The sequence below is a fragment of the Salmo salar genome, chromosome 11 (genome assembly GCF_965601325.2).
Source record: "Salmo salar chromosome 11, fSalSal1, whole genome shotgun sequence".
In the NCBI taxonomy this organism is placed as follows: Eukaryota; Metazoa; Chordata; class Actinopteri; order Salmoniformes; family Salmonidae; genus Salmo; species Salmo salar.
Genome location: NC_138301.1, coordinates 103612563 through 103635563, shown reverse-complemented (window position 1 = coordinate 103635563; position 23001 = coordinate 103612563). Strand labels below are relative to the sequence as shown.

General features: G+C 43.9%; 1 protein-coding gene across 2 annotated transcripts in view; it reads right to left on the bottom strand.

The window, feature by feature from the left end:
* LOC106563375 (neuroligin-2) overlaps positions 1-23001 on the bottom strand; it is a 91342-nt gene that overhangs the window by 34892 nt on the left and 33449 nt on the right. For both annotated transcript variants that reach the window (XM_014128877.3, XM_082958206.1), the window contains exons 3-4: positions 13090-13143; positions 6299-6448 (exon numbers count right to left, since the gene is read on the bottom strand). In XM_014128877.3, the coding sequence (XP_013984352.1) occupies positions 6299-6448; positions 13090-13143 (204 nt within the window). The remainder of the gene's footprint in view (positions 1-6298; positions 6449-13089; positions 13144-23001) is intronic.

Genomic DNA, 23001 nt, shown 5'->3' with positions numbered 1-23001 from the left:
CAAATGACCTGTCAATAAAATTCCCAGCTGCGCCTGAATCTACGAGCGCCTTACGCTGGGAATGCGGGGAAAATAAACAAAAACATGTGAGCAACAGGGGGCTCTGGGTGAGCCTGGTGCCGACTCACCTGGGGTGCTGCCTCGAATCCCAGAGGAACATCCCCAGCACCGACCGGCAGTGTGCCCTCTGCGGCCACAGATGGTGCATGGAACGGCCCCTCCTCCGGTCGCCCTAAGTGCAGCACCTCCCAGCTCCATGGGCGTCGGAGCGGTGGTGATGGGGGATGGAACCGACAGACCCCAATCTGGACGTCCGCGGGTAGCCAGCAGGTTATCCAGCCGGATGGACAGGTCCACCAGCTGGTTGAATGTGAGAGTGGTGTCCCTGCAGGCCAACTCCCGACGGACGTCCTCGCGCAGACTCCACCGGTAGTGATCGATCAGGGCCCTGTTGTCCCATCCCGTGCCAGCGGCCAGGGTCCGGAATTCCAACGCGAACTCCTGTGCGCTCCTCGTCCCCTGCCTTTGGCGGCGGGTGAAACCCTTGAAGTGGTCCAACACCGCTTCTTCTTCCCCCCCATACGGCGTTGGCCCACTCCAGGGCTTTCCCTGAGTGGCAGGAGACAAGGGCGGCGATGCTCTCTCGGCCCGAAGGAGCCGGGTGGACGGTTGCCAGATAGAGCTCTAGCTGGAGCAAGAACCCCTGACAACCCGCCGCCGTTCCATCATACTCCTTCGGGAGGGCGAGCCGTATCACACTGGGCCCGGGTGAAGGAGGGGTGAGTGATGGTGAGACTGGTGGTGCTGGTGGAGACGCTGGAGGGACTCCTCTTCTCTCCCAGCGCTCCATAGTTTGTAGCACGCGATCCATGGCGCTGCCGAGATGCTGCAGCATGGCAGCGTGCTGCTGGACTCGCTCCTCAACCCCTACTGCTGGAGCACCTGCTCCTGCTGAATCCATTCCTTTGGGGTGCGTGTTTCTGTCAAAGCTGTGGGTAACTGGTGAAAGGAGTCAGGCGCAGGAGAGCTGAGATGTGTGGACAAGGTATTTAATTCAAGAAAAAACACCAGTGTAAACATAATACTATGGTGCTGGAAAAATACCGGTACCACGAAATAAACGGGCGTAATAACAAAACCCGGTAACAATAATACCAGCCGTCAGATACAGCCTTACAATAAAACAAACACGTACACAAACATGGGGGAAACAGAGGGTTAAATAATGAACATGTAATTGGGGAATAGAAACCAGGTGTGTAGAAAGCAAAGACAAAACAAATGGAAAATGAATGATTTTAGATTTTATTTAGGTGCCAGGCACACCAGTTTGTGTCAAGAACAGCAACGCGGCTGGGTTTTTCACGCTCAACAGTTTCCCATGTGTATCAAGAATGGTCCACCACCCAAAGAACATCCAGCCAACTTGACACAACTGTGGGAAGCACTGGAGTCAACATTGGGGTGCAACTCAATATTAGAAAGGTGTTCTTAATATTTGGTATACTCAGTGTACAGAAGAGTAGGACAGATACATAAACATACATATCGATATAGAGACAGAGGGAAGAACACCGGGAAATGGAGAGACAGCCTTCAAAGCTACGGCAGGTGGGGGGCAGATGAGAAGAAGGGTAAATATGGTTGTGTATAAATCAGTCCAGCAGTGTGGTCCACACCTACATTGAAATGACCTGATTGAGTACAGATTGAGTATTACCGTAAGATGTCTGCCTTCCACAGAAGCACAGTGTTTTCAGACTACATCGTTCACGGACGGTTTGTTCTTCTTGTAAACACGAGCCTGTGTCTAACAGCGTAAAATTGGACTCATAGGTGAAATTGCTCATTGTGCAATGTGAGGTAACCTTTGAGATCAACCGTGTCCATCATGGCCTTTATCAGTATCTGTGTGTTTCAGAGAAATCCCTATCCTTCTGTATAGACGGGTTGGTTGTTTAGCAACAAAACCAAAGCGTGCGCAACTATGGGGCAAAACAGATAGGGTTGGTTTAGGTTGTTCATAACATGTAAACTATATTTCGTCTCCAATGTTTATCAAAAACATAAATAAAGTTGCACAATGAGCAAATGTCTCTAAAATACATCCTTACAGATGTTGGTTAGCTAGCTAGCTAGCAATTTTTAGCCATATAAGCATAGATGTGACATCAGTCATAACACCTCAAAAGACATGGTCTCAAGAACAAGATCAATCAGGCTGAAACGAGACACTTACAATTCACCACATGGCAGTGTCTTGTCATTGCTGTTAGCTATCTGGCCAGCCAGAATCAGAGCAACACATGGTATTCTGCCCCTTTGAAGCTTGCACTTTGTTTTCGTGACATTGTCAGCTAACCTGTCTATTTTATTATTGGCTGTTGTATTGTCAATCGTTGTGCACTCTCCAGTGTTATCCTGCTGTGTTATGCAGGATTGGGTTGTGGTCTATTCTATTGTACTATGTTGTTTCACCATCTAAATGATTATTCCATACAGTAACACTATAGCCCATCTAAATGATTATTCCATACAGTAACACTATACCCCATCTCTTTCCATTTCATGCTTCCTCCACTCGCTACGTTTGTGCAGGCAAATTCACTTTCTCCTGACAGCCCTATGCAACAATAACCAAATGATCACCTCATTATAAAAGGGAACATGAGATTTCTCATAATACTCACATCCCAACACTGGCTCTATTTATTCAATCTGAGCTGGGTTTGTCATTATGAGATTACTGTACATTGAAACCAATAGGCTGTATGCTGAAGCATTAATAACTCAAAGGCAGTGTCCTTGGGTGCATCCGGAGAGAGCTGGGAATGATCATTCAGGGATTTGGTGTTTGTTGGTAGAGAGGAGAGGAAAAAACACATGAGATGAACTCATTAGGAGTCATCCGATCCTGTTCAATCAGAGAGATTGGTCTGATCTGATGGAGAGAATGGGGATGAAATGATCGAGAGGAGAAGAAGAGAGGAGTGGTTGGAGGAGAAGAAGAAGGAGAAGGAGGAGAAGATGAAGACAGCAAAGTGTTTCATTTCTCTTCCTGAGGTGAGAAGCCTCTCTCTCTCTCCCACAGTCCAGTGATGGTTGGCCCTTCCCCAGAGTTCATTAATTAGTTAATTAGTTAATTAGTCTGAACAGATGGCTGTGCAGCACAAATCAGGAGGCTGCATTGGGCTGGAGCAGCCAGGAGGAAGGTAAGTGTAAGGTGAGTAGGCAGCAGCATCGGGCTGGAGCAGCCAGGAGGACGGTAGGGGGAAGGTAAGCAAGCAGCAGCATTGGGCTGGAGCAGCCAGGAGGACGGTAGGGGGAAGGTGAGCAGGCAGCAGCATTGGGCTAGAACAGCCAGGAGGACGGTAGAGGGAAGGTGAGCAGGCTGCAGCATTGGGCTGGAGCAGCCAGGAGGACAGTAGGGGGAAGGTAAGCAGGCAGCAGCATTGGGCTGGAGCAGCCAGGAGGACGGTAGGGGGAAGGTGGGAGGCAGCAGCATTGGGCTGGAGCAGCCAGGAGGACGGCAGGGGAAGGTGGGAGGCAGCAGCATTGGGCTGGAGCAGCCAGGAGGGACTGGACTGCACATTGCAGACATTTGGGATTCGTCTCAAACAGTTATCAGACATCTTCTCCCCTTTCACAAAGCACAAACATATCATGAATTCATCTAACATCCACGAAAACCTTTCATTTGTTTTGAAACCCTTATGAAATTGTAAGAGACTATAGAGAGATACTGTAAGTTTAAGCTTGTCTGTGTGTGTGTGTGTGTGTGTGTGTGTGTGTGTGTGTGTGTGTGTGTGTGTGTGTGGTGTGTGTGTGTGTGTGTGTGTGTGTGTGTGTGTGTGTGTGTGTGTGTGTGTGTGTGTGTGTGTGTGTGTGTGTGTGTGTGTGCTGTGGCCATATTGCATTAACACATTTTGATTGAATGAATTCTTTGCTTCGCTGCAGATTTAAAAAGCACTTCTGATGGGTTATTTTTAGACTGTTCTCATCTCCCCTTCTGTTTCTCCTTCTCTCTCTAACGCTGTCTCTCTGTTTCTCCTTCTCTCTCTAACGCTGTCTCTCTCTGTTTCTCCTTCTCTCTCTAATGCTGTCTCTCTGTTTCTCCTTCTCTCTCTAACGCTGTCTCTCTCTGTTTCTCCTTCTCTCTCTAACACTGTCTCTCTGTTTCTCCTTCTCTCTCTCTAACGCTGTCTCTCTCTGTTTCTCCTTCTCTCTCTAACGCTGTCTCTCTCTGTTTCTCCTTCTCTCTCTAACGCTGTCTCTCTCTGTTTCTCCTTCTCTCTCTAACGCTGTCTCTCTCTGTTTCTCCTTCTCTCTCTAACGCTGTCTCTCTCTGTTTCTCCTTCTCTCTCTAATGCTGTCTCTCTGTTTCTCCTTCTCTCTCTAACGCTGTCTCTCTCTGTTTCTCCCTCCCTCATCTGTCTCTATCCCCCTTCTCTCTCGCTCCCTCCCTCTATATCCCCTATCTCTCTCTTAAAGGCACAGGCTGAAATCAGGTTGGCATATGTCAGTGTGCATGTGCATACGTATGATATGATACTAAAGATTATGTGCTAAACATATTGTTGAAATGTCGAGCAGTTGTCTTTCTCTTTTTAGGCCCAAAATATTTTGTTCAATGAGAGAGGTGGTGAGGGTGGATGGCACAATTTCTACTGTTACATATTCAAATATGCACACGTACACATGCACACAAAATGCACACACACACACACTAATACATGTATGAATAAATGCACGCACACACACACACACACACAAGCACGTACACACAAACACACAAACTCCCTAACAAACACACACACACACACACACACACACACACACACACACACACACACACACACACACACACACACACACACACACACACACACACACACACACACACACACACACACACACACACACACATATAATCCCTTCAGTACAGTAGAGTAACCCAGTTGAAGCAGAACAGAGGGAGAGAGAGAGAGGTTAGTCTACTCGCCCACGTACCAAAATGTTCAACCATGTTAGAGGAATCGAGGACACTGCATCATCCCTCTGCATCGCTCAGCAAGATCGCTCTTTACCTCTGTGTCAGTGTGTGTGTGTGTGTGTGGTACACTACACAAGGGTAAATTACACACATACCTACATAATACATATACAGACGCACACACATGCAGTACATACACAACTGCTACACACATGAGTATGTAAATCACACAGGGAAAGACTACTATTTGGCTTAAGAATGATGTGAACACGCACACCATTGAGGAGCATTTGGATCAGTCCATTACAGCGGCATGCAGCGCAAGGATTAAATAGTGCGTTAAGAAAACTGGAGTTCACACAGAGGATTGTTCTCACGCTCCACTCAATAATGTTTCCAGTTAGTCAGACAGATATAGAAAAGCATAATAGCACATGAAACATGACCACAAAACAGACAGACCCAAATTTAGCAGGTCAGGACAGGACTGCTGCCAGGTGCACCTTAAACTCTCAAACCTCTCAACTGGCTGGCCCGGTCTGTCAATGACTGTCTGGGTCACATTTCACTCGGTTTGCACTAGCGGGAAAGCTTGAACTGTATCATAAAGTACTCCAATTTCTCTCTTGAAGAATACTCTGATGTGTTGAGACAGGCTTGATACAGTAAACAAGATCCCATTACCCAACCTGGCAACCACAATGGATACTGTGGTGTACTGTATACAAACAAACACCTGTTGAAACAAGCAGGCAGTCAGCCCCTCAGAACAGCTGACTAAACTCCTGTCCACTGGCTCAGTCTGTACACAGGGGCAGACCACACAATGCTCAGGTCATGGTTCAGCTAGGGCCAGATGGTTCTCCTGTTCAGGTCATGTGGTCAGGACAAAGTCCAGGACCTAGTTGTAGACTACAGATGTAGGTTTAGGATTGGATCACTCTTTTGTTGCTGAAAATGTTCCTGCATGGCAGGAAATGCAGACTTGTAGTGTTTTCAAGGTTTAAAAAAGCCTTCTAAAGTTAGTAATTTCCATTTTAAAATGTAAGACTTGATTTGCCTTAACAAAAAATGTATCAACCCCTGCTGGATTATTTTCCTGCTGTAGGGGACTGGCTCAAATTAAGATCCTACATCTGTACAAGAATGACCCAGATCTTTTCCTGGTCAGTTTACATGATCAGGAAAAATTCCTTGCTTTATATAATTGCAAGGCATCTAATTCAGGAGAGAGAAACCATAGACTAAGAGTACTGAGGATGCAAACAGGAAGTGATGTCATAGTATGCCGACAGACATACTCACCAAGCACGCCCAGACGGTAGTTCATAGTGACCACAATGACGTTGCCGTAGGCTGCGAGGACGCTGGCGTCGAACATGTTTCCCGCCCCCTCCATGTAGGAGCCGCCATGAATGAACAACATCACCGGCTTCTTCCGACGGTCACGGATATCTGTGGCGAAGAGAGGGACATGGACACACACACACACACACACACACACACACACACACACACACACACACACACACACACACACACACACACACACACACACACACACACACACACACACACACACACACACACACACACACACACAAAATGAGAGGATGAGAGAAAGAGACAGAAGTAGAACAACTTTAGATTCTGAGGAACAGATGACACAACTTTTTGTGTATTTACAAAAAAAACACCCACAGAAATGTCCACAGAACATCATTCACTCAAATCATATATCCTTCTCTGCATATGTGTCATTCAATCTCGCTTTTCTACTGTGGCCTCTCATCTTCAACTAAACTACATGACCAAAAGTATGTGGACACCTCTCATTCCAAAATCATGGGCACATTTTTTTTTTTAACTAGGTAAGAACAAATTCTTATTTTCAATGATGGCCTAGGAACAGTGGGTTAACAGCCTTGTTCAGAACAACAGATTTTTACCTTGTCAGCTCGGGGATTTGATTTTGCAACCTTTTGGTTATTAGTCCAACGGTCTAACCACTAGGCCACCTGCCGCCCCTAGCAGAGGTGGTCCCCCCCTTTGCTGCTATAACAGCCTCCAATTTTCTTGGAAAGCTTTCCACTAGATGTCGGAACATTGTTGAAAGGACTTGCTTCCATTCAGCAACAAAAGTATTAGTGAGGTCGGGCACGGAGGTTGGGTGATTAGGCTTGACTCGCAGTTGGCGTTCCAATTCATCTCAAATGTGTTCGATGGGGTTGAGGTCAGGGCTCTGTGCAGGCCAGTCAAGTTCTTCCACACCGATCTCGACAAACCATTTCTGTATGGACCTTGCTTTGTACACGGGGCATTGTCATGCTGAAACAGTAATGGGCCTTCCCCAAACTGTTGCCACAATGTTGGAAGCACAGAATCATCTAGAATGTCATTGTATTCTGTAGCATTAAGATTTCCCTTCAGTGGAACTAAGGGGCCTAGCCCGAACCATGAAAAACAGCCCCAGAACATTATTCCTTCTCCACCAAACATTACCATTGGCACTATGCATTGGGGCAGGTAGCGTTCTCCTGGCATCCGCCAAACCCAGATTCGTCCGTCAGACTGCCAGATGGTGAAGCGTTATTCATCACTCCAGAGAACGCGTTTCCACTGCTCCAGAGTGCAATGGTGGCGAGCTTTACACCACTCCAGCCGACGCTTAGCATTGTGCATGGTGATCTTAGGCTTGTGTGCGGCTGCTCGGCCATGGAAACCCATTTCATGAAGCTCCCGACGAACAGCTTTTGTGCTGACGTTGCTTCCAGAGGCAGTTTGGAACTTGGTATTGAGTGTTGCAACCGAGGACAGATGTTTCCAATTTCCAATAACAGCATTTACAGTTGACCTGGGCAGCTCTAGCAGGGCAGAAATTGAATGAACTGACTTGTTGGAAAGGTGGCATCATATGACGGTGCCATGTTGAAAGTCAGTGAGCTCTTCAGTAAGGCCATTCTACTGCCAAGGTTTGTCTATCGAGATTGCGTGGCTAGGTGCTCAATTTTATACACCTGTCAGCAACGGGTGTGGGTGAAATAGCCGAATCCACTAATTTGAAGGGGTGTCCACATACTTTTGTATATGCAGGGTATATCTCCAAAGTCTGAAACGTAAGCTTCTTCTCCTCATTCCTGACCGTCATACTGAACTGAGAGGACATTATAAGTGAAAGCTTTAGTGTTGGAACCTATCCAGTGGTTAGCCATTTTAGATGTTAGAACATGGTGGTAGTGTTGTTGTGGCAGTCTGTGTATGTTTCTGTCCCCTCTTGTAGTGCTGTGCTACAAGTCTCCCTGGGTCCCATCTTTCTGTGGAATTATGGCACAGTCTGTAACTCTCACTGTCCCCTCTGGCGAGTTATGGTACAGTCTGCCACTGTCTCTCCTACTGTCCTCTCTGTAGTATGCTGGTACGGTCTGGGTTTCACAGGGTCCCCCCTCTCTGTGACGTGCTGTGGTATGGTCTATGTATCTTTAGTAGGGCAGAGCTGCCAGTGCTGCCCAGTTAGCCTAGCGTCTGCCCTGTGGATAATTCATATGAGAGCCAGACCAAGAGGAAACATAAATAACAGCACAGCATCTGTTTAGCCTGATGAGCTTCTGGAGTGGGAGACAGGGAGATGGAGATAGAGAGAGAGATGGAAAAATATACAGAGGGAGAGAGATGAGTAAATAAATAATGTAGAGAACGATGGGAAAAGAGAGAGATAGAGAGAAAGAGATATGCACAGAGGCAGAGAGAAAGAGTGCGTGCGAGAGAGAGAGAGAGAAAGAGAGAGAGAGAGAGAGAGAGAGAGAGAGAGAGAGAGAGAGAGAGAGAGAGAGAGAGAGGAGTAGAAAGAGTAATGTCACAAGAAAATGGGGGGACAGGATGAGATCAAATAAACCGTTACAAAGTTGTACATGGCAAGGTCCCTTCACGGACACAGAGATGCATGTAGGAAACTTCACACACGTGAGCACACGGACACACACACACACATAGGCAGCTCCGATGCTGAGTCGCTATGGAAACTGCCTCTTCTCTCTCTAATAGAACCGCACCAGCCATTCCATTGCACTGACTCACTCTGAGCCTGTTGCCGTGGTAACACATTCTACTCACATATTTGCATCACAACCTGAATCTCAGGTTACACATGCACCAGAGTGCATCACACACACACACGCACGCACGCACGCACGCACGCACGCACGCACACGCACACGCACACGCACACACACACGCACACACACACACACACACACACACACACACACACCACACACACTCCATTCCCTTTCTCTCCAGTGTATTGTGTGTCTCTAGTGATTTCCCAGAGGAGATGTAAACAAGTTCAATTATCCCAGCATTACCAGGCCAGCAGAGCCCTTGGTGACGCCTGGCTAATGGATCAGCTCTCCTCTCTGTCACCAGGCAGTCACACACCACAAGCACATGACAAACAACACACACACAGAGACAGACAGCGACAGAGACATTGACAGAGAGGGACGCTCAGCACTGGACTGGAGAGTGTCACTCTTCTCCAGCAGAGCTAGGACATCTAGAGCACCAGGTACTTTGTCTCTGAGAGTGTTGCTGTGGACGTCTGAGTGTTCTGTGTGTTTGTGAGCATGTGTTACCTCTAAAGGATGTAGGCCTTTGTGACAATCTATCTCGCTGTTCACCCACATAAAGCATTCAAATACCTCTGTGTTAATGGGAGCCAAGCGAACGTAACGATTTGAGTTTATTATGTGTCCGTGTGTGAGCGTACGAGCCTAGCATGACGGCATGATAATGTACATGTTGCAGTATGTGTCTGTGCACGTGTTCAGGCTGACTCACAGAGGAAGGAGATGGGATGTGTGTTAGAGCCACCTGCAGGACTCTCCAGGTGTACGCATCTCCTCAGAGAGACATTTCACTATGTGACTGACTCACATCGGGACGTCCTGGAGGTTAACACTCCATCCAAACATGTCATTAACCTACGTTAGATAACGTTAACGTTAACTAACCAACGTTACTTACATATCCAGTCACAGAGACAGCATGTAATATGTATATAATATGTATGTACTATGCATGTAATATGTATATACTATGTATGTAATATGCATGTAATATGTATATAATACATATGTAATATGCATGTAATATGTATGTAATATTAATATGTGTGTTATGGGTCCATCTGATAGGTTGACTGCACCATACATACTGTGGATATTCTGTAGATCATAGACATTATGTATGCAGCTGTTCATCACTCTGTACAGTACGTGGAACTCATTCATTCTTTATGGAGGTCTTTCTAAGCATCAGCACAAGAGCTAACCTCGTAGCAGGGGTCTGGACTGACCCAGTCAGACTAGTCCATCCTCCTCCTCATTTAATGGATTGGTTGAACAGTGTAGAAGAGAACCTCCCCGGACAGTTTTTTTTCTTCTCGTCAAGACCAGTATGTAGGGGATCTAGTTTGGGGCGTTTATTTTAGGCCTGCTACAGTGCGTTAGGTTAGGTTTGTCATGCCTTCCCCTTCCCTGTGTTGTGTGGGTGCTGATGCCCCTGTTTGTATGTGATGGAGTGTGTGTTGGTGTAGGATGTGTCTGTGAAAGAAAGTGATGTAGAGTGATTTACTGTCTGTGTACTGTATGTGTGACTTCACACGTGTTAGTACATGATATGAATGCATATGTTAGTGCATGGTAAGAGTACATGATATGAGTGCATATGTTAGTACATGATACGAGTGCATATGTTAGTGCATGATAAGAGTACATGATACGAGTGCATATGTTAGTGCATGATAAGAGTACATGATACGAGTGCATATGTTAGTGCATGGTAAGAGTACATGATACGAGTGCATATGTTAGTGCATGATAAGAGTACATGATACGAGTGCATATGTTAGTGCATGATAAGAGTACATGATAAGAGTGCATATGTTTGTGCATGATAAGAGTACATGATAAGAGTGCATGATAAGAGTACATGATAAGAGTGCATATGCTAGTGCATGATAAGAGTACATGATAAGAGTGCATATGTTTGTGCGTGATACGAGTACATGATAAGAGTGCATATGTTAGTGCATGATAAGAGTACATGATAAGAGTGCATATGCTAGTGCATGATAAGGGTGCATGATAAGCGTGCATATGTTAGTGCATGATAATAGTGCATGTGTTAGTGCATGATAAGAGTGCATAATAAGAGTGCATGATAAGAGTTCATGTGTGCATGTGGGAGGGGAGTAGAGAGAACTGTCTCACTCAGCCAACATCAGCCTACATCCCAGGCCTACAGGGCCAAAAGGGCCCTCACTGTCCTGCCTGCTTCAAAACAGCCCCTGAAACACTGGCACACTATTCTCGCTCCTTTCCTTCCTTCCTCTCCTCTCCTCTCTTCGTAACCCGTCACTCTCCCTCTCCCCTTCTCTCTGCCTTTCTTCTGCTGCTGCTCTCCCCCCTCCACCCTTGCTGCTCCCCCCCACCGTTGCTGCTCTCTCTCCCCCCTCCACCATTGCTGCTCTCTCTCCCCCTCCTCCACCATTGCTGCTCTCTCTCCCCCCTCCACCATTGCTGCTCTCTCTCCCCCTCCACCCTTGCTGCTCTCTCTCCCTCCACCCTTGCTGCATTTCTCTCCCTTCATCTCAGCCTTACTAGTCTCTTGATATTGGACTGCATTCTCTCTCACTTCCTCTATTCTGTACCTCTCTCTTTCTCACTCTTTTCCCTCCTAGTCTCCCACTCATCCACCCTCTTTTCCTCCCTCTCTCTCACTTTCAAAGCTCTATAAATGTCATTTCATCATGCACTTGTCTTCATCACCACTATTTTTTCCATTTTCTCCCCCTCCTCGCCCTCCCCTGTGCTCTCAGCGCTCCCCTCTCCCTTTCTCTTTCATCTCTCTTCTGTCATTCTGCTCCTCTCCTCCAGATTCCTGTACGCATCCTTCCCTCTCTTTTCACCGTTAACAAACCGCACAATTGGATTAGCTAGATCTGTCTCTTTTTAAACCATAACAATTAGAGACGGCAGAATGGGAGAAATGAACATGGAAACAGCAAACACACCTTAACACATACAATCAAGCACAAACACACAGACACCTGAGTGGATGCATACACAAACATATGCACACACACGCACACAAACACAATTGTAAAAGTCTGATCTTTCAGACCTCTTGATTATATAAAGACAAGGCATCATTCCCCTGGCTAGTTTTAACAACTAGTTACATGGTTTCCTACATGTGTAATGTTTGTGTGATAGCAACCGTCACCGCTTGGAATCGTATCCAAATGCCAGCATCCCCCTACAACCAAACTGTAATGCCTTTACTGTAAAAACCCACCTATTCCCCAACAAAGAATCAAATAAAGAAATGGTCAAGTGGATCAATCAAAGACCCAATCTACACAATGCAGTTAAAGAATACCTATTAAACAAAATATAAAGTATTCACCTTTTGGATGGTGCAAGACAGAGGACAGTTAAAACAGCATGACTTTGTAAAAAGTGTTATGCAAATAAAATTCAGTTTATTGGTTGATTAACCATATACTAAAAAAGGAGGAAATGGCTGTGGCAGGGGTGTGTGGAACAATTGAGGTTTGTGTGTGTGTGTGTGTGTGTGTGTGTGTGTGTGTGTGTGTGTGTGTGTGTGTGTGTGTGTGTGTGTGTGAGAGAGAGAAAAAGACTGAGAGAAAGACAGAGAGAGGGAGAAAGAGAGCGAGAGAGAGAGAGAGAGAAATAGAGCAAGAGAGAGCGAAAGAGAGATAGCGAAGGAAAAAGAGAGATGAGAGAGATGATAGATAAGAGGGGAGTATGTCTGTCTATATCAGTCTACTTCACAACATTAACGTTGAGTTATCTATTCTAGCTAGCTTTTAGCTATGGTATCAAATATGATATATTATGTGTATATCATTATACTTATTACATTTTTGTGAGACGATGACAATTAGAGATTACAACTGAGATAATAATAGTGATTACACTTACAGACACCAACATATAATGTCAGTATGTTATTCTATCCCCTCCAAAAGTTTAAAAAATACCACAAAAGGGTTAAACATGCTGCAAAAATACCTTCATCCCTCGGTTTGTTCATTGTAGACTCATCGTGTTTTTTTGTGAGCGGACCTAAGGTTCAGAAAAAAGGGAGGAAAAAGAGAAAAGAGAAAATTGAAAAAGATTTAACTTTGCTGAAAACGAAAAAGAAACCAAGGGAGGAGAAAAATGGCAAACCAGCAAGAGACTAGCGTTGCACGGTATACCGGTTACCACGGTATCTTCACGGTACCAAAACATCATGATACTTAGGATATATTTTTTAGAATACCGTAGTACTGTTTCATATGATACTGACTTTTTCAGCCCTAGTGATCTAAAAAACCTGCTACAAAATCTTTAAATTCAGTTGAATTGAAGCAACAGCCACTAGTCTCTGGTATGCACAGGTCCAATCATATTCACTTCCATGCTCACATCACGTGTAGCAGCTGTAATCAGCCAGCATAACCCTCTACCAGCCCTCCCTCACATGCTTCTCTCCTTCTGCTCTTCATGAGCATCTATTCCTCAGTCAGATAAAAAATATATAATTTAGCCATGATGGCGACGGGGATGCAGACCCTGATGAGTCTTCTGTTGTTAGAGTTGTACATTTGTTACATTGGAGCAGGACGCAGAGCGAGCAAAGATGATAGATTGTATCATTACATCACCTGTTATAATCAAGAGCACAGACCAGTCTGAGTTTGAAGTTCACTGTCAAGCAGCCTTTTGTGTGTCAGTGAGGGAAAATGGAGCACCGCTTGGCGACAGGCATGCTTGCAGCTTTACAACAGAGAAAACTGCTTGTCTCGAGCCTAAACAGTAAAGAAATATGACCCATATTAACGGAGATACCTTTTTTCTTTTGACTGGGATTTGTGCGCACTTTAAATAGTTTCACAAACCATGTCGCGGGCCATTTTAAACTGATCCCACGTCACTAATTATTGGTTTGATAACAAACAATGTTGTTCAGTCATGATACCTACCTAGCTAACAACCTGGTAACTTGACAGTAGGTCAAGGCTAATTTGATTGGCACAGGAAGAAAGGAAAAGGTTCTGCTACTCATGAGATGTGCTTCAAAGGTAGGATTCATATAGGCCTAATGTAAGTCTAAACTATACTGAAAAAAAATATAAATGCAACATGTAAAGTGTTGGTCCAATGTTTCATGAGCTGAAATAAAAGATAACAGAAATGTTCCATAAACACAAAAATCTTATTTAGCTGAAATGTTATTCACACATTTTTGCACAATTCCTATACGCTGAAAATGTCCCAGTTCTTCCATGGCCTACATACTCACCAGACATGTCACCCATTGAACATGTTTGGGATGCTCTGGATTGACGTGTACAACAGCATACTCCAGTTCCCGCCAATATCCAAGAACTTCGCACAGCCATTGAAGAGGAGTGGGACAACATTCCACAGGCCACAATCAACAGCCTGATCAACTCTATGTGAAGGAGATGTGTCGAGCTGCACGAGGCAAATGGTGGTCACACCAGATACTGACTGGATGTCTGATCCACGCCCCTACTTTAAAAAAAGGTATCTGTAATCAACAGATGCATATCTGTATTCCCAGTTGTGTGAAATTCATAGACTGGGGCCTAATGATTTTATTTAAATTGAATGATTTCTTTATATGAACTGTAACCCAGTAAAATATAAAAAAATGTTGCGTGTTACATTTATATTTTTGTTCAGTATATATAAAACATGGATTTCTTTCTGGTGCTACTTAAATTCTGTTTGGTTCCTAACGCTTTACATGTTGGGAAAGTGTGTGTTTTTGTGTTTATAAGAGAGAGAGAGAGAGAGAGAGAGAGAGAGAGAGAGAGAGAGAGAGATAGAGATAGAGATAGAGAGAGTGGTGTGTGTGTGTGTTAAGAAGGTAAAGTAAAGAAGGTTTTAGGCAGTGTTTTCCCCTCACTGACACAATAACAAGCAGATCATTATGCAGTGTTTTCCCCTCACACAATAACAAGCAGATCATTATGCAGTGTTTTCCCCTTACTGACACAATAACAAGCAGATCATCATGCAGTGTTTTCCCCTTACTGACACAATAACAAGCAGATCATTATGCAGTGTTTTCCCCTCACTGACACAATAACAAGCAGATCATTATGCAGTGTTTTCCCCTTACTGACACAATAACAAGCAGATCATCATGCAGTGTTTTCCCCTTACTGACACAATAACAAGCAGATCATTATGCAGTGTTTTCCCCTCACTGACACAATAACAAGCAGATCATTATGCAGTGTTTTCCCCTCACTGACACAATAACAAGCAGATCATTATGCAGTGTTTTCCCCTCACTGACACAATAACAAGCAGATCATTATGCAGTGTTTTCCCCTCACTGACACAATAACTAGCAGATCATTATGCAGTGTTTTCCCCTTACTGACACAATAACAAGCAGATCATTATGTAGTGTTTTCCCCTTACTGACACAATAACAAGCAGATCATTATGCAGTGTTTTCCCCTCACTGACACAATAACAAGCAGATCATTATGCAGTGTTTTCCCCTTACTGACACAATAACAAGCAGATCATTATGCAGTGTTTTCCCCTTATTGACACAATAACAAGCAAATCATTATGCAGTGTTTTCCCCTCACTGACACAATAACAAGCAGATCATTATGCAGTGTTTTCCCCTCACTGACAAAATAACAAGCAGATCATTATGCAGTGTTTTCCCCTTATTGACACAATAACAAGCAGATCATTATGCAGTGTTTTCCCCTCACTGACACAATAACAAGCAGATCATTATGCAGTGTTTTCCCCTCACACAATAACAAGCAGATCATTATGCAGTGTTTTCCCCTTACTGACACAATAACAAGCAGATCATTATGGAGTGTTTTCCCCTTACTGACACAATAACAAGCAGATCATTATGCAGTGTTTTCTCCTCACTGACACAATAACAAGCAGATCATTATGCAGTGTTTTCCAATTACTTACACAATAACAAGCAGATCATTGTGCAGTGTTTTCCCCTCACTGACACAATAACAAGCAGATCATTATGCAGTGTTTTCCCCTCACACAATAACAAGCAGATCATTATGCAGTGTTTTCCCCTTACTGACACAATAACAAGCAGATCATTATGCAGTGTTTTCCCCTTACTGACACAATAACAAGCAGATCATTATGCAGTGTTTTCCCCTTACTGACACAATAACAAGCAGATCATTATGCAGTGTTTTCCCCTTAATGACACAAGAACAAGCAGATCATTGTGCAGTGTTTTCCCCTCACTGACACAATAACAAGCAGATCATTATGCAGTGTTTTCCCCTTACTGACACAATAACAAGCAGATCATTATGCAGTGTTTTCCCCTTACTGACACAATAACAAGCAGATCATTATGCAGTGTTTCCCCTTACTGACACAATAACAAGCAGATCATTATGCAGTGTTTTCCCCTCACTGACACAATAACAAGCTGATCATTATGCAGTGTTTTCCCCTGACGGACACAATAACAAGCAGATCATTATGCAGTGTTTTCCCCTTACTGACACAATAACAAGCAGATCATTATGCAGTGTTTTCCCCTCACTGACACAATAACAAGCAGATCATTATGCAGTGTTTTCACATCACACAATAACAAGCAGATCATTATGCAGTGTTTTCCCCTCACACAATAACAAGCAGATCATTATGCAGTGTTTTCCCCTCACTGACACAATAACAAGCAGATCATTATGCAGTGTTTTCCCCTTACTGACACAATAACAAGCAGATCATCATGCAGTGTTTTCCCCTTACTGACACAATAACAAGCAGATCATTATGCGGGGTTTTCTCCCTTAGTGACACAATAACAAGCAGATCATTATGCAGTGTTTTCCCCTCACACAATAACAAGCAGATCATTATGTAGTGTTTTCCCCTTACTGACACAATAACAAGCAGATCATTATGCAGTGTTTTCCCCTCACTGACACAATAACAAGCAGATCATTATGCAGTGTTTTCCCCTTATTGACACAATAACAAGCAGATCATTATGCAGTGTTTTCCCCTTACTGACACAATAACAAGCAGATCATTATGCAGTGTTTTCCCCTCACACAATAACAAGCAGATTATTATGCAGTGTTTTCCCCTCACACAATAACAAGCAGATCATTATGCAGTGTTTTCCCCTTACTGACACAATAACAAGCTGATCATTATGCAGTGTTTTCCCCTTACTGACACAATAACAAGCAGATCATTATGCAGTGTTTTCCCCTTACTGACACAATAACAAGCAGATCATTATGCAGTGTTTTCCACTCACACAATAACAAGCAGATCATTATGCAGTATTTTCCCCTTACTGACACAATAACAAGCAGATCATTATGCAGTGTTTTCCCCTTACTGACACAATAACATGCAGATCATTATGCAGTGTTTTCCCCTTACTGACACAATAACAATCAGATCATTATGCAGTGTTTTCCCCTCACTGACACAGTAACAAGCAGATCATTATGCAGTGTTTTCCCCTGACTGACACAATAACAAGCAGATCTGTCACAAGCGTCGATGAACGGTGACCAAAATGCAGCGGGTATAGTGCTCATCTTTCTTTTTTATTTGAAAGAACACTCAAAACAAAATAAACAGATGACGAAACAGTTCCATAAGGCACACAGGCTATACAGAAAATAACCACCCACAAAAACACAGGAAAAACAGGCTGCCTAAGTATGGCTTCCAATCAGAGACAACGAAAGACACCTGCCTCTGATTGGAAGCCATACCTGGCCACACATAGAAAAAGAAATATAGAAATAGAAAACTAGAACCAAAATCCCCTAGAACCAAAAAAAAAAAAAAACACACAAAACAAACACTCCCTGCCACGCCCTAACCATACTACAACTACAAATGACCCTTTTACTGGTCAGGACATGACAAGATCATTATGCAGTGTCTTCCCCGTACTGACACAATAACAAGCTGATCATTATGCAGTGTTTTCCCCTCACTGACACAATAACAAGCAGATCATTATGCAGTGTTTTCCCCTTACTGACACAATAACAAGCAGATCATTATGCAGTGTTTTCCCCTTACTGACACAATAACAAGCAGATCATTATGCAGTGTTTTCCCCTCACTGACACAATAACAAGCAGATCATTATGCAGTGTTTTCCCCTCACTGACACAATAACAAGCAGATCATTATGCAGTGTTTTCCCCTCACTGACACAATAACAAGCAGATCATTATGCAGTGTTTTCCCCGCACTGACACAATGACATGCAGATCATTATGCAGTGTTTTCCCCTTACTGACACAATGACATGCAGATCATTATGCAGTGTTTTCCCCTTACTGACACAATAACAAGCAGATAATTATGCAGTGTTTTCCCCTTACTGACACAATAACAAGCAGATCATTATGCAGTGTTTTCCCCTCACACAATAACAAGCAGATCATTATGCAGTGTTTTCCCCTTACTGACACAATAACAAGCAGATCATTATGCAGTGTTTTCCCCTTACTGACACAATGACATGGAGATCATTATGCAGTGTTTTCCCCTTACTGACACAATAACAAGCAGATAATTATGCAGTGTTTTCCCCTTACTGACACAATAACAAGCAGATCATTATGCAGTGTTTTCCCCTTATTGACACAATAACAAGCTGATCATTATGCAGTGTTTTCCCCTTACTGACACAATAACAAACAGATCATTATGCAGTGTTTTCCCCTTACTGACACAATAACAAGCAGATCATTATGCAGTGTTTTCCAATTACTGACACAATAACAAGCAGATCATTATGCAGTGTTTTCCATTTACTGACACAATAACAAGCAGATAATTATGCAGTGTTTTCCCCTCACACAATAACAAGCAGATACTTATGCAGTGTTTTCCCCTCACACAATAACAAGCAGATACTTATGCAGTGTTTTCCCCTTACTGACACAAGAACAAGCAGATCATTATGCAGTGTTTTCCCCTCACACAATAACAAGCAGATCATTATGCAGTGTTTTCCCCTGACGGACACAATAACATGCAGATCATTATGCAGTGTTTTCCCCTTACTGACACAATAACAAGCAGATCATTATGCAGTGTTTTCCCCTTACTGACACAATAACAAGCAGATCATTATGCAGTGTTTTCCCCTTACTGACACAATAACAAGCAGATCATTATGCAGTGTTTTCCCCTCACTGACACAATAACAAGCAGATCATTATGCAGTGTTTTCCCCTTACTGACACAATAACAAGCAGATCATTATGCAGTGTTTTCCCCTGACGGACACAATAACATGCAGATCATTATGCAGTGTTTTCCCCTCACTGACACAATAACAAGCAGATCATTATGCAGTGTTTTCCCCTTACTGACACAATAACAAGCAGATCATTATGCAGTGTTTTCCCCTCACTGACACAATAACAAGCAGATCATTATGCAGTGTTTTCCCCTTACTGACACAATGACAAGCAGATCATTATGCAGTGTTTTCCCCTCACTGACACAATAACAAGCAGATCATTATGCAGTGTTTTCCCCTCACTGACACAATAACAAGCAGATCATTATGCAGTGTTTTCCCCTCACTGACACAATAACAAGCAGATCATTATGCAGTGTTTTCCCCTCACTGACACAATAACAAGCAGATCATTATGCAGTGTTTTCCCCTCACTGACACAATAACAAGCAGATCATTATGCAGTGTTTTCCCCTCACTGACACAATAACAAGCAGATCATTATGCAGTGTTTTCCCCTCACTGACACAGTAACAAGCAGATCATTATGCAGTGTTTTCCCCTCACTGACACAATAACAAGCAGATCATTATGCAGTGTTTTCCCCTCACTGACACAATAACAAGCAGATCATTATGCAGTGTTTTCCCCTCACTGACACAATAACAAGCAGATCATTATGCAGTGTTTTCCCCTCACTGACACAATAACAAGCAGATCATTATGCAGTGTTTTCCCCTCACTGACACAATAACAAGCAGATCATTATGCAGTGTTTTCCCCTCACTGACACAATAACAAGCAGATCATTATGCATGTATATTCCTCCTCCCAATCTTCCAGCTTTATCACAGGTAGGCCTTTGTAAATATCAGCAAATGAGACATAATATGTAGTATTATATTATACACTTAACAGTGTGAAGTTAAATTAAATGTGTTGTATTGAGTAGAAGTGTGGATTCCAGTGACAGGTTTTTGGAGAATGTTTTGAAAACGGATGCCAGGTCACAGATTTCTTCCCACAGTGGTATCGCGATACTACTTGATATCATGATGCTTGGCCTGGTGTCGTATCCTTTGTTGAAATGTTGGTATCGTAACAACACAACAAGAGACCATCTTCTCTCTCATTTTCAAAAGACTCCAAAACAACCGAAAGCCAAAAGTAAGAGAGCATTACAAATACAGCTTGTCCTGCGGAGACAGCCCCAAACTAGTCTGTTTCACTGCACAGTATCTTGTTGAGAGGTGCCTGCTGAAAGACCCTAGAGAACATTTCCCATTTATTCCCTACACATCAGTGCTTTGTAGAGGAAAATCAATGAGGAGAATCAAGCCATCATTCTTTGTGGTTAAAAGGCAGGCAGGGGAATGCCAACCCATCATGGCGCATCTGCCCACTCAGCCCCTTAGCTCAATGCTACAGCCCTCAGGCTACAGCGTATCCGGGCCCTCATCACGTCCACAGGGACTGGTCTGTCCTGCCAGGATACACAACTACATTGGGGGGATGACCAGGGACATACACATACATACACCCGCACGCACAAACTTAAGCACGCACAATTCACACATACACACAAAAACATCCCCTCCAGAGACATCAATGCCCTCGTCAGAATGTCCCTCCCTCCTCCAGAGTATCCCTACAGGGAGCCTGGCAGGGGGTGGTGGTTCAGTACTTACACAGCCATGTGAGGGCTTCTGACAGGGCTCCCCTACGCCAAGGTCACACAGGTGGCCCACATGAAGCTTTAATGTTAACAGTGGTTAAACGTTCCATAGGGGACAGCCAATAACAAGCATTATCAGAGTGACCCCTCACCCCTCTGGCGCGCAGCTCCCTTTAAGCCTGGCCGATAGGGATCCTGTTCATTTGTTTATTGTCTCGATCTGTCAGCGGCGCGCTACATGGCCGGCACAATCACTACACGGCTTTTATAGTCCCTCTCAATCACTTTTAGGATTCAGCACGCTATCCTGTCCCCACACCCGACACGCACGCGCACACACACACGCACACACAGCCACCTGGCATGCTAGCTATGCTAACACCACTCTCTCCCTTTCTGTTATAGGGTGCTAACGACACACTACTTTCTCCCTACGTGTTGGCGATACACTCACTCATTTAACAGACACAGTGTACTCTCTGTTGGTGAGCCAGCAGCTTTATCACTCTCACAGTGTGTTAACTACATCTCTCTTCGCCTGTCTTCTGATGGCTCCCTCATAGGGTGCTAACTACATCTCTTTGCCTGTCTTCTGATGGCTCCCTCATAGGGTGCTAACTACATCTCTTTGCCTGTCTTCTGATGGCTCCCACATAGGGTGCTAACTACAGCCTCTGTCTGAGACAGATCTATTGGCAAAACGCACGACCAACCCTCTGCAGTAGTGGATGAATGGCGGTCTGGATCAGGGACACACCCAGACCACCAGCACTGCTCTCTCTCGCTCTCTGTTCTCAATTCAATTGCGTTTAAGGGGCTTTATTGGCATGGGAAACATATGTAACATTTCCAAAGCAAGTGAAGTAGATAATAAACAAAAGTGAAATAAAATATAAAAAAATTAATAGTAAATATTACACTCACACAACTTCCAAAAGAATAAAGACATTTCAGATGTCATATTATGTCTATATACAGTGTTGTAACAATGTGCAAATAGTTAAAGTAAAAAATGAAAAATAAATAAACATAAATATGGGTTGTATTTACAATGGTGTTTGTTCTTCACTGGTTGCCCTTTTCTTGTGGCAAAAGGTCATAAATCTTGCTGCTGTGATGGCACACTGTGGTATTTCACCTAGTAGATATGGGAGTTTATCAAAATTGGTTTGTTTTCAAATTATTTGTGGATCTGTGTAATCTGAGGGAAATATGTGTCTCTAATATGGTCATACATTTGGCAGGAGGTTAGGAAGTGCAGCTCAGTTTCCACCTAATTTTGTGGGCAGTGTACACATAGCCTGTCTTCTCTTGAGAGCCAAGTCTGCCTTTGGCGGCCTTTCTCAATAGCAAGGCTATGCTCACTGAGTCTGTACGTAGTCAAAGCTTTCCTTAAGTTTGGGTCAGTCACAGTGGTCAGGTATTCTGCCACTGTGTACTCTCTGTTTAGGGCCAAATAGCATTCTAGTTTGCTCAGTTTTTTTGTAAATTCTTTCCAATGTGTCAAGTAATTATCTTTTTGTTTTCTCATGATTTGGTAGGGTCTAATTGTGTTGCTGTCCTGGGGCTCTGTTTGTGAACAGAGCTTATGGGACTCTTCTCTAGGTTCATCTCTCTGTAGGTGATGGCTTTGTCATGGAAGGTTTGGGAATCGCTTCCTTTTAGGAGGTTGTAGAATTTAGCAGCTCTTTTCTGGATCTCTCTCTCTCTCTCTCTCTCTCTCTCTTAATTTTATGGGGAAGCGATCAATATTTAACTGATTTCCTCCCACCCCTAGGCCTCCCAGGTGTAAGGACAGTTCCAGTGAGAGGGGCGAGGGAGGGGAGGGATGAGGCACGGCAGTTAGACAGACTAGTAATGGAGGGGAAGGTAGATTAGGCCCCTGCCAAGTCAGCACTTTCCCAGCAACACTCTAAAACCACACCTAACCGCTTAATGGTGAACACTGTGATTTTAAACCTGCTCTAATACCCATTAA